The sequence below is a fragment of the Callithrix jacchus genome, chromosome 1, assembly GCF_049354715.1.
Source record: "Callithrix jacchus isolate 240 chromosome 1, calJac240_pri, whole genome shotgun sequence".
NCBI lineage: Eukaryota > Metazoa > Chordata > Mammalia > Primates > Cebidae > Callithrix > Callithrix jacchus.
In genome coordinates, this window is record NC_133502.1 from 211,441,542 (window position 1) to 211,454,791 (window position 13,250).

General features: G+C 53.7%; 1 protein-coding gene across 1 annotated transcript in view; it reads left to right on the forward strand.

Annotated features, from left to right (window-relative positions):
- Nucleotides 1-12,685, forward strand: part of LOC144578748 (uncharacterized) — a 28,078-nt gene extending 15,393 nt beyond the window's left edge. The window contains exon 8 of the mRNA XM_078346472.1: nt 11,957-12,685. Coding sequence (XP_078202598.1) covers nt 11,957-12,648 — 692 coding nt within the window. The 3' untranslated portion in view covers nt 12,649-12,685. The remainder of the gene's footprint in view (nt 1-11,956) is intronic.
- Nucleotides 12,686-13,250: the final 565 nt, after the last annotated feature.

Here is a 13,250-nt window from a genome sequence, read left to right on the forward strand (position 1 = left end):
TAGTCATGGTGATACTGATGGTGATAGTGACGAGGATGTTGGTGATGGTGATGAGATGATGGTAATAAGGATGGTGATAGTGATAGTGATGAGATGATGGTAATAAGGATGGTGATAGTGATAGTGATGAGATGATGGTAATAAGGATGGTGATTGTGATAGTGATGAGATGATGGTAATAAGGATGGTGATAGTGATGGTGATGAGATGATGGTAATAAGGATGGTGATTGTGATGGTGATGAGATGATGGTAATAAGGATGGTGATGATGGTGATGGTGGTGATGGTGATGAGATGATGGTAGTAAGGATGGTGATGGTGATGAGATGATGGTAGTAAGGATGGTGATGGTGATGGTGGTGATGGTGATGAGATGATGGTAATAAGGATGGTGATAGTGATAGTGATGAGATGATGGTAATAAGGATAAGGATGGTGATGATAGTGATGGTGGTGATGGTGATGAGATGATGGTAATAAGGATGGTGATAGTGATAGTGATGAGATGATGGTAATAAGGATAAGGATGGTGATGATAGTGATGGTGGTGATGGTGATGAGATGATGGTAATAAGGATGGTGATAGTGATAGTGATGAGATGATGGTAATAAGGATGGTGATGATGGTGATGGTGGTGATGGTGATGAGATGATGGTAGTAAGGATGGTGATGGTGATGGTGGTGATGGTGATGAGATGATGGTAATAAGGATGGTGATAGTGATAGTGATGAGATGATGGTAATAAGGATAAGGATGGTTATGATAGTGATGGTGGTGATGGTGATGAGATGATGGTAATAAGGATGGTGATGATAGTGATGGTGGTGATGGTGATGAGATGATGGTAATAAGGATGGTGATGATAGTGATGGTGGTGATGGTGATGAGATGATGGTAATAAGGATAAGGATGGTGATGATAGTGATGGTGGTGATGGTGATGAGATGATGGTAATAAGGATGGTGATGATGGTGATGATGGTGATGGTGATGAGAAGATGGTAATAAGGATGGTGATGATGGTGATGGTGGTCATGGTGATGAGATGATGGTAATAAGGATGGTGATAGTGATAGTGATGAGATGATGGTAATAAGGATGGTGATAGTGATAGTGATGAGATGATGGTAATAAGGATGGTGATGATAGTGATGGTGGTGATGGTGATGAGATGATGGTAATAAGGATGGTGATGGTGATGGTGATGAGATGATGGTAATAAGGATGGTGATAGTGATAGTGATGAGATGATGGTAATAAGGATAAGGATGGTGATGATAGTGATGGTGGTGATGGTGATGAGATGATGGTAATAAGGATGGTGATGATAGTGATGGTGGTGATGGTGATGAGATGATGGTAATAAGGATGGTGATGATAGTGATGGTGGTGATGGTGATGAGATGATGGTAATAAGGATAAGGATGGTGATGATAGTGATGGTGGTGATGGTGATGAGATGATGGTAATAAGGATGGTGATGATGGTGATGATGGTGATGGTGATGAGAAGATGGTAATAAGGATGGTGATGATGGTGATGGTGGTCATGGTGATGAGATGATGGTAATAAGGATGGTGATAGTGATAGTGATGAGATGATGGTAATAAGGATGGTGATAGTGATAGTGATGAGATGATGGTAATAAGGATGGTGATGATAGTGATGGTGGTGATGGTGATGAGATGATGGTAATAAGGATGGTGATGGTGATGGTGATGAGATGATGGTAATAAGGATGGTGATAGTGATAGTGATGAGATGATGGTAATAAGGATAAGAATGGTGATGATAGTGATGGTGGTGATGGTGATGAGATGATGGTAATAAGGATGGTGATGATAGTGATGGTGGTGATGGTGATGAGATGATGGTAATAAGGATGGTGATGATAGTGATGGTGGTGATGGTGATGAGATGATGGTAATAAGGATGGTGATAGTGATAGTGATGAGATGATGGTAATAAGGATGGTGATAGTGATGGTGGTGATGGTGATGAGATGATGGTAATAAGGATGGTGATGGTGGTGATGGTGATGAGATGATGGTAATAAGGATGGTGATGATGGTGATGGTGGTGATGGTGATGAGATGATGGTAATAAGGATGGTGATAGTGATAGTGATGAGATGATGGTAATAAGGATGGTGATAGTGATAGTGATGAGATGATGGTAATAAGGATGGTGATGATAGTGATGGTGGTGATGGTGATGAGATGATGGTAATAAGGATGGTGATAGTGATAGTGATGAGATGATGGTAATAAGGATGGTGATGATGGTGATGGTGGTGATGGTGATGAGATGATGGTAATAAGGATGGTGATGATAGTGATGGTGGTGATGGTGATGAGATGATGGTAATAAGGATGGTGATAGTGATGGTGATGAGATGATGGTAATAAGGATGGTGATAGTGATGGTGGTGATGGTGAGATGATGGTAATAAGGATGGTGATAGTGATAGTGATGAGATGATGGTAATAAGGATGGTGATGATAGTGATGGTGGTGATGGTGATGAGATGATGGTAATAAGGATGGTGATGATGGTGATGGTGATGGTGATGAGATGATGGTAATAAGGATGGTGATGGTGGTGATGGTGATGAGATGATGGTAATAAGGATGGTGATGATGGTGATGATGGTGATGGTGATGAGATGATGATAATAAGGATGGTGATAGTGATAGTGATGAGATGATGGTAATAAGGATGGTGATGATGGTGAAGATGGTGATGGTGATGAGATGATGATAATAAGGATGGTGATAGTGATAGTGATGAGATGATGGTAATAAGGATGGTGATGATAGTGATGGTGGTGATGGTGATGAGATGATGGTAATAAGGATGGTGATGATGGTGATGATGGTGATGGTGATGAGATGATGATAATAAGTATGGTGATAGTGATAGTGATGAGATGATGGTAATAAGGATGGTGATAGTGATAGTGATGAGATGATGGTAATAATAAGGATGGTGATGATAGTGATGGTGGTGATGGTGATGAGATGATGGTAATAAGGATGGTGATGATGGTGATGGTGGTGATGGTGATGAGATGATGGTAATAAGGATGGTGATGATAGTGATGGTGGTGATGGTGATGAGATGATGGTAATAAGGATGGTGATGATGGTGATGGTGGTCATGGTGATGAGATGATGATAATAAGGATGGTGATGATGGTGATGGTGGTCATGGTGATGAGATGATGATAATAAGGATGGTGATGATGGTGATGGTGGTGATGGTGATGAGATGATGATAATAAGGATGGTGATGATGGTGATGGTGGTCATGGTGATGAGATGATGATAATAAGGATGGTGATGATGGTGATGGTGGTCATGGTGATGAGATGATGGTAATAAGGATAAGGATGGTGATGATAGTGATGGTGGTGATCGTGATGAGATGATGGTAATAAGGATGGTGATGATGGTGATGGTGGTCATGGTGATGAGATGATGATAATAAGGATGGTGATGATGGTGATGGTGGTCATGGTGATGAGATGATGGTAATAAGGATAAGGATGGTGATGATAGTGATGGTGGTGATCGTGATGAGATGATGGTAATAAGGATGGTGATGATGGTGATGGTGGTCATGGTGATGAGATGATGGTAATAAGGATGGTGATGATGGTGATGGTGGTCATGGTGATGAGATGATGGTAATAAGGATGGTGATTGTGATAGTGATGAGATGATGGTAATAAGGATGGTGATAGTGATAGTGATGAGATGATGGTAATAATAAGGATGGTGATGATAGTGATGGTGGTGATCGTGATGAGATGATGGTAATAAGGATGGTGATTGTGATCGTGATGAGATGATGGTAATAAGGATGGTGATAGTGATGGTGATGAGATGATGGTAATAAGGATGGTGATTGTGATAGTGATGAGATGATGGTAATAAGGATGGTGATTGTGATAGTGATGAGATGATGGTAATAAGGATGGTGATTGTGATAGTGATGAGATGATGGTAATAAGGATGGTGATGGTGATGGTGGTGATGGTGATGAGATGATGGTAATAAGGATGGTGATGATGGTGATGGTGGTGATGTTGAGGATGGTGACGATCTTTATAGTCATGGTGATACTGATGGTGACAGTGATGAGAATGGTGATAATGGTGATGAGATGATGGTAATAAGGATGGTGATCATAGTGATGGTGACGATCTTGATAGTCATGGTGATACTGATGGTGACAGTGACGAGGACGATGGTGATGGTGATGAGATGATGATGATAAGGATGGTGATGATAGTGATACAATGTTGGTGATGACGATGGCGATGATGAGCATGTTTACAATGATGATAACAAGGACAGAAATGCCTCTGCAGCCCGCTTTTCCTTCCCAACCTTGGCCATGGGTCTGCAGGAGCAGCCAGCTCTTAGGCCATGGAGGGTGCTCCAGGGCTTCCTGTTTGCAAGCAGGGACTCCACTCCCTTTCCTCTTGTTTCCTGGACCAAGTGTTCTCATCTTTAATATTTCTTTGTTCTTAACTGTGAAGATCCTTGTAGCAGAGGCTGGAGTCCTGATGTCCTAGGAAGCACATCGACAGGTCCAGGTCACCTCCTTTAAGGCCCTGACCAGCCCAGGGAGGCAGCTTGATGTTAATGGGTCATAAGCCACCTTGGTGTGACCTGGCCAGAGTCCCTGGTACAGGGTACAGGGAGGGGCCTCGGCGCAACCTCTGCAGGGTTTCAGGGTGGATAGACTGGCGCTGGCCCTAGAGACCCCCTACTCAGTTAAACCACCGCCCTCCTTAAAACTACCTGCACTAGATCTGTCTCCTCTGAAGTGCCACCTGAGTCCTTTCCTCTCAAGCCGGACTGTGTCATCCAGCACGTCCTCTGCTGTCCCCTGCTGCCTACAGCCATTTTGTTCTGTGTGTGTCTGCGTGTGTGTGTAATCCCAGCTACTCAGGAGGCTGAGGTGTGAGCCGCCCCTCCCGACTTCTTTGTGTTAAGTTGTCCTCTTTTATGCATGTTTCACTGTGAGCCTCTCGACAGCCTCTTTTGCAAAATGATGGTTTTTCTGTTGACCTGCAGAGTATTTCAGTACTTCTGAGTCTCCTTCTCACCTAGAACCCGTCACCCCAGGCCTCCGTGAGATGCTGACCTTGCAGAACTCAGCCTGCGCTGAGGTTGCTGGGCTCTGTTCACCTGGCTATGTGACTTCAGCAGGACCGTGGTCTTCTCTGACCCTTGGTTTCCTTTTCATTAGGTGGGGGTTTGAGTGAACTCTGCTGGGGCCATTGTGAGGGTGAAGGTGGCAGCACCCACACCCGGCTTGCTCACAAACCAGGTCGGCAAACTGTTTCTGTGAACGGTGTGATACTAAATAATTCCAGCTTTGTGGGCCACTCAGTGTGTCATAACAACTCAGCTCTGCTGTTGTTGCGGGAAAGCAGCCATGGACAATGCGTGAACACATAGGTGTGGCTGGCTGCCAAGAACACATCCTTTACAGAAGCAGCCCCCAGCCCTTGGGCCAGTTTGCCAGGTGCCAGTAGAATAGGAGGCCTGAGGCCTGAGGCTCTGACAGGGGTTCCACTCTGGCCCCCGACTCAGGGCTCCAGTCTTGGCTGGGGCGATCCCAGTGGGAATGTCCCAGGCTGAGGATCCTCTGCTGCTTCTTGGACCCTTCATCCCCTGTGGAGCACTGGATCCCACTGGCCCTGCATGGCTGAGCTTCTCCGTGGTCTTAGCAGGCGCTGTTCATGTGTCGTGGGCCGGCCGCTGCCCCCAGCTCAGTTTCTAACGTGAAGGGCTGGGCAGTCCCTGGGTCGGCTCCAATGGGAGCCTGTCCAGCTGCTCTCCTGCTGACTGAGACTGATCTGAGGCTTCTGAGAATGAGCCGGCAAGAGCCTCAGGACCCACACGTGTCTTTCAACAGCAGAATAAATTCTGCTCGGGCAGAGGCCACTCGCCTGCCTGGTTGATCATGTTTTACAAGTGCCGAGGGCACAAGAACGCATGGGGATGTGCCCACCTATCTTCCTCCACTGCAGTGGTGGGCAGACCCACCAGCCGGGCCTTGGCTCCTGGGAGGGGCTCGCATCCCAGCGACCCTCTACTGCTCAGCAGACTCTGCCTGAGCCCTGACCAGCCCCGGGGGCTCTTACTGTGTGTTTCTGGTTTGCACGTCTATTGTGTGCACCCCAGGGTCCACTGCATGCACGGAGTCTGTGCTCCTGCCTTGTGCACCCTGAGCATGTGCTCTCATACTTCCTTCTGCCCTGTCAAGGCCGACACTCTGGGCTCACAGGCAGTGGTCAGCATTGTGCATGCAGCAGATCCGGGGACCTGGGGCGGGTGTGGGAGGGCTGGGGCTTAGGTCTGGATGCTAGCTCATGGGAATGGATGTGGCCCTGCAGTGCTACACACCAGGTACTGGGCAGGGTCAGGTAGGCAGATGGGCATGGGCGGCAGGTGTGTGGCAAGGTTGGGCCCAGGCCTGGCTCAAGGTGCATCCCGGGCTCAGGGTGCATCCCCAGGGTGGGGGCATGCCAGCCACTGGCCACTTCCTCATTAGCATCCTCTGGGGACTCAGCTTGCTCTGGCTGCTGCATTGAATTAGCTGCGGGACAAAGATGAGCCCTTGGTGGAGACAGGATTCTCCAGATAATTAGGCAGCGGGTGTTTGTTGGCTCCTGATGGAGTGTGGAAGAGCAGGGCGGGCTCTCACCTCCTGTGGGGCAGTGGGGAGCTGGCTGAGTAGGGGTGGCTGAGCCTTTACTGCCCAGCAAGGCCTTTTAGCACCCCTGGGACCATGAGGCTGGGAAGTCTGCTAGCCCTGGGGCTGTGGCTTCTCCTGCTTCACTTATTATTTATCTGATAATATCTTTAATTACAAGATTTTGTGTACTTTTAGGCACGTTTCTTATAAGTAGCATTTGAACTTTGATTGTATTTGCTATTGATTTTATTTATTTAGTTAGTTAGTTATTTAGAGATGGGGTTTCACCATGTTGGCCAGGCTGGTCTTGAACTCCTGACCTCAGGTGATCCACCCACCTTGGCCTCCCAAAGTGCTAGGATTACAGGCATGAGCCACCGTGCCCGGCCTTGTTTGCTGTTGATTATACCCATACCAGTTCTCACGTTCCTCAACTTGACACCCCCTCCAAGATAATTGGCTGGACTGAAGGGCCCAGCCCTGGCCTTGCCTGCCGGCCCTGGGCCCACCCACATCCTGTTGTCTCGGTGAGCTCAGCATCACGGGACAAGGACAAGCCCTGCTCTCCAGGGCAAGGCATGGAGGAGCCGAGGGGGCTGAGGGAGCACCAGGCACACTCGGGAGGCCAGTTCTGAAGGCTCTGCTGACACTGGGCCTCAGTTTCCCCCACAGCATATAGCTAAGTCTGGTGCCCTCTCACCAGGCAGGTGTCCTTGCTGGTTATTGACCTGGCCTGCCCACCCCACCACTGCAGCTAAGATCAATAAGGAGCAGGGACTGGGGCCAGGACAGCAGGGGCTGGTGCCCACAGCCCCAGGAGATGCGGGGCCCCTCCATGGCTGACTGCCCCCACCAGGAGCTGCTGCCAGCCTCCTGCCCCCACACCCGGAGCCCCGGAAGGGCACAGGAAGCGCCATGGGAATGGAGCTGCCCCTGCACGTGTCTGGGGGCCTGAGGATGGACGGTGGGTGGGTGTGCATGTGAGAAGCAAGCGAGGATGGGGGACAGATGGATGGGGGGCGGGGGGAGTGAGTCAGTAGTGGAGGGCCAGGAGTGGGGAGCAGGCGTGGGAGGGGTTCCCTGACCCTCTGTGGTGTGGGGATGACACAGGCCCGCCACCCCCGCCCGGAGCTATTTCTGGCCTTGGTGCGCTGAGCTATGGCCTCTTGTTCTGCCTCATAACTGGTCTGTGACGTGACCGCCTCACGGGGACATGGCTGCTGTCCGAGAGGATCCTAAGCTGACTGATGTCCCGGCTGTGCTACAGCTGGCCCCATCCCTGGCCCCAGTCCTGGGAAGCAGCAGCTCAGAGCCTCCCTGGAGATTCCTCTCCCAGCCACCCATGGCACAGGAGGGCGCTGCCCACCTCTCCGCATGTGGCTGCAGCCCAGCCTCTCCATGGCCTCCCCCATTACTAGCCAGGCCACCAGCCTCTGTGCTTGGGCAGGACACGCCTCGTGGCCCCTCCAGGCAGCACAGTGACTCCCTCCACTGTCTGCTCCTCCTGGGTAGTGTGGGGTGGGATCAGGCAGGGCTTAACCCCTCACTGTCTCAGTTTCTTAATCTGTAAATGTATTGCTGACTCACATCTTTTTATAGCAGATGATGGGACCCTCTGGTGATCCCAGCCCAGGGGTGGCATAGGGGCCTGAGGGTGCCAAGCTGCACATGGATGAAAGCTGCTGGTGCTCGGGGCCTCCCCAGCTGCCTGCCCTGTGCTGCCTCCTGGCCTCACTGGGCAGAGGCAGAAGCATCCCTGTGGGACCTCAGCTCAGGCTTGACAGGGCATGGAGGTGGGCGGGGCCCCAGGAACAGTGGGGGCCAGGGATGACATGAAGAAGGCCATCCCTGCTCCTCTCAGCTCCCTGGGCTGCTGACCTCAGCAGCCACCTGCCTGGAGCCTCCCACCGCCACTTCCCATCCCCCTTCTCCACCTCTCCCCTCTGCTCCTGCCCTCCTGGCCCTCCTCCCTCTGGCTCCTCCCACCTCCTCCTCTCCCTCCCTCCCTCCCTTCTCACCTGCTCCTGCAGTGAACATGAACAGCCCTCTGCTCACCGCAGCTGGTGGTGCAGGTGCCCACCTGGGCTGCTTGCCACTCCCGTCGGGGGGATGCATCCTGGACTGTTTGCTGCCTGGTCTCCTGGGCCTTCAGTCTGGTGGTCCTGGGTCCTGCCCTGCCCAGTCTCGCTGCTGCAGGGAGAGGCTCCGGTCAGTGTCCAGTCACTGTCCCCCCTGGGAAAGATCAGAGCCTTCCAGGCAGGACAGCCAGCCCTCCCCCCACTGTGGCTCCTGAGCCAGGCCTGGGTTGAAACAGGACCTCCCAGCCATGACCCAGCTCTGATAGCAGCAGGGCCATCCTCTGGGGGTGGGGGGGGTGGTCCCAGGAGGAGACCCTGGAGGAAAGGAGGGATGCAAACTGGCCTGGGATGTTGGGAGAGGCACAGAGGTACCAGTCCGTGTGCAGCTCGGGGGCCTTGCAGGTTCAGGTGGCCGCAGGGCCAGCCTGGGGGGGACAGTGGACAGGCACACTGTGTGCAGTTTCTCTGGGAGAGCTGGGGCCATGGCAGGGCTGGTGGCTCAACCCACGTGCAGGGAGCAGGGCAGAGCGCATACTGGATGCTCCGTGAGAACTGGGGCCAGGGTGAGAGTGGAAAGAGAGGTCAGGGAGGCAGGGAGGCCAGGCTGTCTCCAGAAGGACAGTAGAGTGTCCTGTTGGAGTCAGACGGGCAGGGAGAGGAGAGAGAAAGGTGGGCAAGATGGCCAGAGAGGCCTGGTGGCCTTGAGGCTGCAGAGCCCACGGGGACAGGTCAGGGGCCACGGGCCAGGGAGGTTTTTTGGGGTAGGGATGGGCTTCAGTCCAACATGGGGACAGGAGGAGGCTGGTGAGTCACCAGTCTGGCCCCTGGGGTGGGGTCAGAGGATGCCCTCCCACTGCCTGCCTGGGTCTCCTTCATCCCAGGGCCCTGGCTGTGAAGACAAACTCACACCACAAAGTTGGGTTTGATTATCTCATAAAAAGATGCCCCTTCCTGCTCGCTCAGCAGAGGGGTTGCCATGGAGACCAGCGGGCAGGCCCCAAGGGGGGCCGGGCTGGAGCCAATTACCGTGGCTGCAGTGAGAAGAGAGCCCACCTCACCCGACTCTCAGAACTTGGTTTACGAAAAGCAGTTGTCTTGGCAGGAACCGAGCTGTGTCTTTGCACCCGACATCCACTTCCTGGCAGAACTGAGTGCCATGTGGCCACTCCCCCGCATCCTCCATTGTCCCCTCCCCCGCCCCGAAGCCCGCAACACCATGTGGCTCAGTCCTGACACTTGACTGGGGTGTGTTTAGAGTGGACACAGCGGCTTCGGGAGGGAGGAGATTCCTGAGCACAGGGCTCTGTTCCGGGGGAGTGAGCTAAGCCCTGACCACAGCCGAACTCACAGCCCACAGCTTTGGGCCTGGAGCCACAGGACGTGGTGATGTGGCGGGCTTGGTCACCATGCATGGCTAGTCTTTGGTGGGTGCAGTCAGTCGCATGGTATGGTCGGTGACAAGGCTCAGGTGGTGACCCCCACAGTCAGTGATGTGGTGTGGTTGGTAATGTGGCAGAGTCACAAGCACCTGGGGCCTCCACCCACCTGGCCCCTGGACAGGAAGTGCCATTTACATAGCACAGTTTCCCTCTGGTGACAGCAGGTGAGACACCAGTGGGGAGCTGGCATGGTCAGGCCCCACCTTCCCAAGAAGAGTGAATAGAAGGAGAGCGGAGGGGTGTCCGCCGTTTAAAGAGCGCCAGGGCTAAGTGCTTTCCTCACCCAGCCCACCTAGGGCGGGGCCTCCAGACCCCCATCCCTGGGCTGCCATCTCCTTGGTAGCCAATAAGTGGCCCTGGGGCAGGCATGGTATGGGAGGCCCCCAGGCTGTGGGGAGGAGGTCTCAGGACCTGCGAGTCTGAGTCTGGGAGGATGCACATGACCGGTGCCCACTGTGTGTGCTGGGCTTGCTGGGCTCTGCACTGTCCGCCCAAGTTGAGAGTACCCAGTGAGACGGGGGCCCCAGGGTGGGTTGGAAGACCCCGGGGTCACAGTTCTGGGTCAGGGAAGCTGGCTGTAGTCCGCTCCTTCCTCCTGCCTGGCTCCAACCCCAGCACTTAGCCTCGTGTCTGCAGAATCCTGCTCAGGCAGCTGCTGAGGAAGGCGTTAGCCATCAAGGCAGGTGTTAGCTGATAACTCAAGTGTTAGCTGATAAGCCATAACACTCCCAGGGGATTCACATTTTAATAGACTCACTCCTGAAGGCGGAAAGAATCTTCAGCATTAGAAAGGGGTGGGGGCTCAATGGCAGAAGGAGAGGCAGGAAAGCTTACTCCGGGGTGATTGGCTCCGCTGGTGAGACCAGCTCTGGATGCGGCACCCCAGCAGGGGCTACTGCCCATGTAGGGCCTTGGTGAAGCCCCAGGTGTGTCTGACCCCACAGTGGAGTAGGGGGTATAGGCCCTGGGGGCTGGGGGGGAACCTACTGGGAGACTGTCCCTGCTGATGGCATCTGGGTGGGAGGGGTGCAGGCAGCTGGCACTGCAGGGGTTGGCTGGGGAGGATTGAACTCCTCCCAGGGAGGAGATGGAGCAGAGAATGAGGCCACGGGGCGGAGGCTGCAGGAGGGGTTCCTGCCAAGTTAGGAAGTGCTTAAAAGGAGGAAGTGTGGAGGAGGGAGCAGCCTGCCTGGGTGGCTGTGGGACGTGACTCCTCCTCCCGAGCCCTGGACACACTTGCCCTCTACCCCGGCCCTTGGGCATCCAGGCACTATCTCTGGAATAGCAGAGGTGCCCAGAGGGACCCCAGACCCGCTGCAGTGTTTCCTAGGCCTTGTGGGTGGAACCTCCACTGGGCCCTGGAACTCCTACAGTGGGCTCTGTTTCACTGCAGTCTCGAGTGGAGGCCTCCAAGTGAGTGCCCCTGGTGACCCGGCGGGCCGCTCCTGAGTATGTGAGCACTGGATGTGTGGTGTGGGGAGTCTGCAGATGTGGCTTCCAGGGGGAGTGTGTGGCTCCGAGCCGTGTTCTAGCCCAGTGTTGTCCATGTGGCCTGTGAAGCGGGGATCCTAACATCCCAGTTCCTAGGGGTGGTGGCCACATCTTCATCCCAGCCCCAGGACCTCCTGAGACCCAATCCCCAGGGCCACCTGGCTCCAGAACCTCCAGCTCCTCCAGTACCCCTGCCCTGCCTGCTAACCACCCTGTCCTCTGCCTGTAGGGAGCCGGCTGCTGGCATGGGTGCTGTGGCTGCAGGCCTGGCGGGTGGCAGCCCCGTGCCCAGGTGCCTGTGTGTGCTACAATGAGCCCAAGGTGACGACAAGCTGCTCCCAGCAAGGCCTGCAGGCTGTGCCCGCGGGCATCCCGGCCACCAGCCAGCGCATCTTCCTGCACGGCAACCGCATCTCACATGTGCCAGCCGCCAGCTTCCGCGCCTGCCGCAACCTCACCATCCTGTGGCTGCACTCGAACGTGCTGGCCCGAATCGACGCAGCCGCCTTTGCCGGCCTAGCCCTGCTGGAGCAGCTGGACCTCAGCGACAACGCGCAGCTCCGGTCCGTGGACCCTGCCACGTTCCACGGCCTGGGCCGCCTGTACACGCTGCACCTGGACCGTTGCGGCCTGCAGGAGCTGGGCCTGGGCCTGTTCCGTGGCCTGGCTGCCCTGCAGTACCTCCACCTGCAGGACAATGCGCTGCAGGCACTGCCTGACGACACCTTCCGCGACCTGGGCAACCTCACGCAGAAAGTAGATTTGCTATATTTGCATAAAGAAGCACTTTTGGAAGATGCACAGAGAAATGAATCAGGGGCAGGGGCAGAGTGTGGGAGCCCGTCTAGTGTTGTAACATGGAAGTTAATTCATGTTTTCAATGGAGTTATGTATTGTTTATTTGAAAATGCAGAAGAGTAAAATAAGAACACTCATTTAAAGGCTCCCTTTAAGAAAACACCTGATTTTCTCCACGTTCTGTTTTTGCTACAAGCCATGCTCTCAGCCCTGCCTGCCTTGGTGTTGTTCCTGGGCCATGGGGAATGTGAGCTGCGAAGTGGAGGCTCGTAGGGATCCATGTGGGCAGACGCAGAGTCTGAGCGGGCAGGGATGGCTGCTCCCAGGCCAGGCAATGCTGCTGGAGACTGGAGCGAGGGACGCTGATGTGCAGGACTCCACAGCCTCCCTTTTAAACTGCACACCAGTGCCTTGAAGGAGGCTCTGCAATGCCCATTTCACAGATGAGTAAACCGAAGCTCCTAAAGATGAAGCGACTTGCCCAAGGCCACTTGGCAGGGAGGCAGCAGGGTGATGACTCGAACCCTGATCAGTGTTTCTCTGCAGTCCGTGCTGCTGACCAGGGAGCTGGGACCCAGGAGCCCAGCGGTCACACACAGGGCAGGGTGAAGGGGCGGCTCAGAGCAGCCGATCTCAGCTTCCCACTTCATGCCCACGTGGGTTCTGCCCTGGTCTGTTCAGGCTCAGAGCAGGAGCCAACCTTAGAGGCTCTGATGCATGTGGCT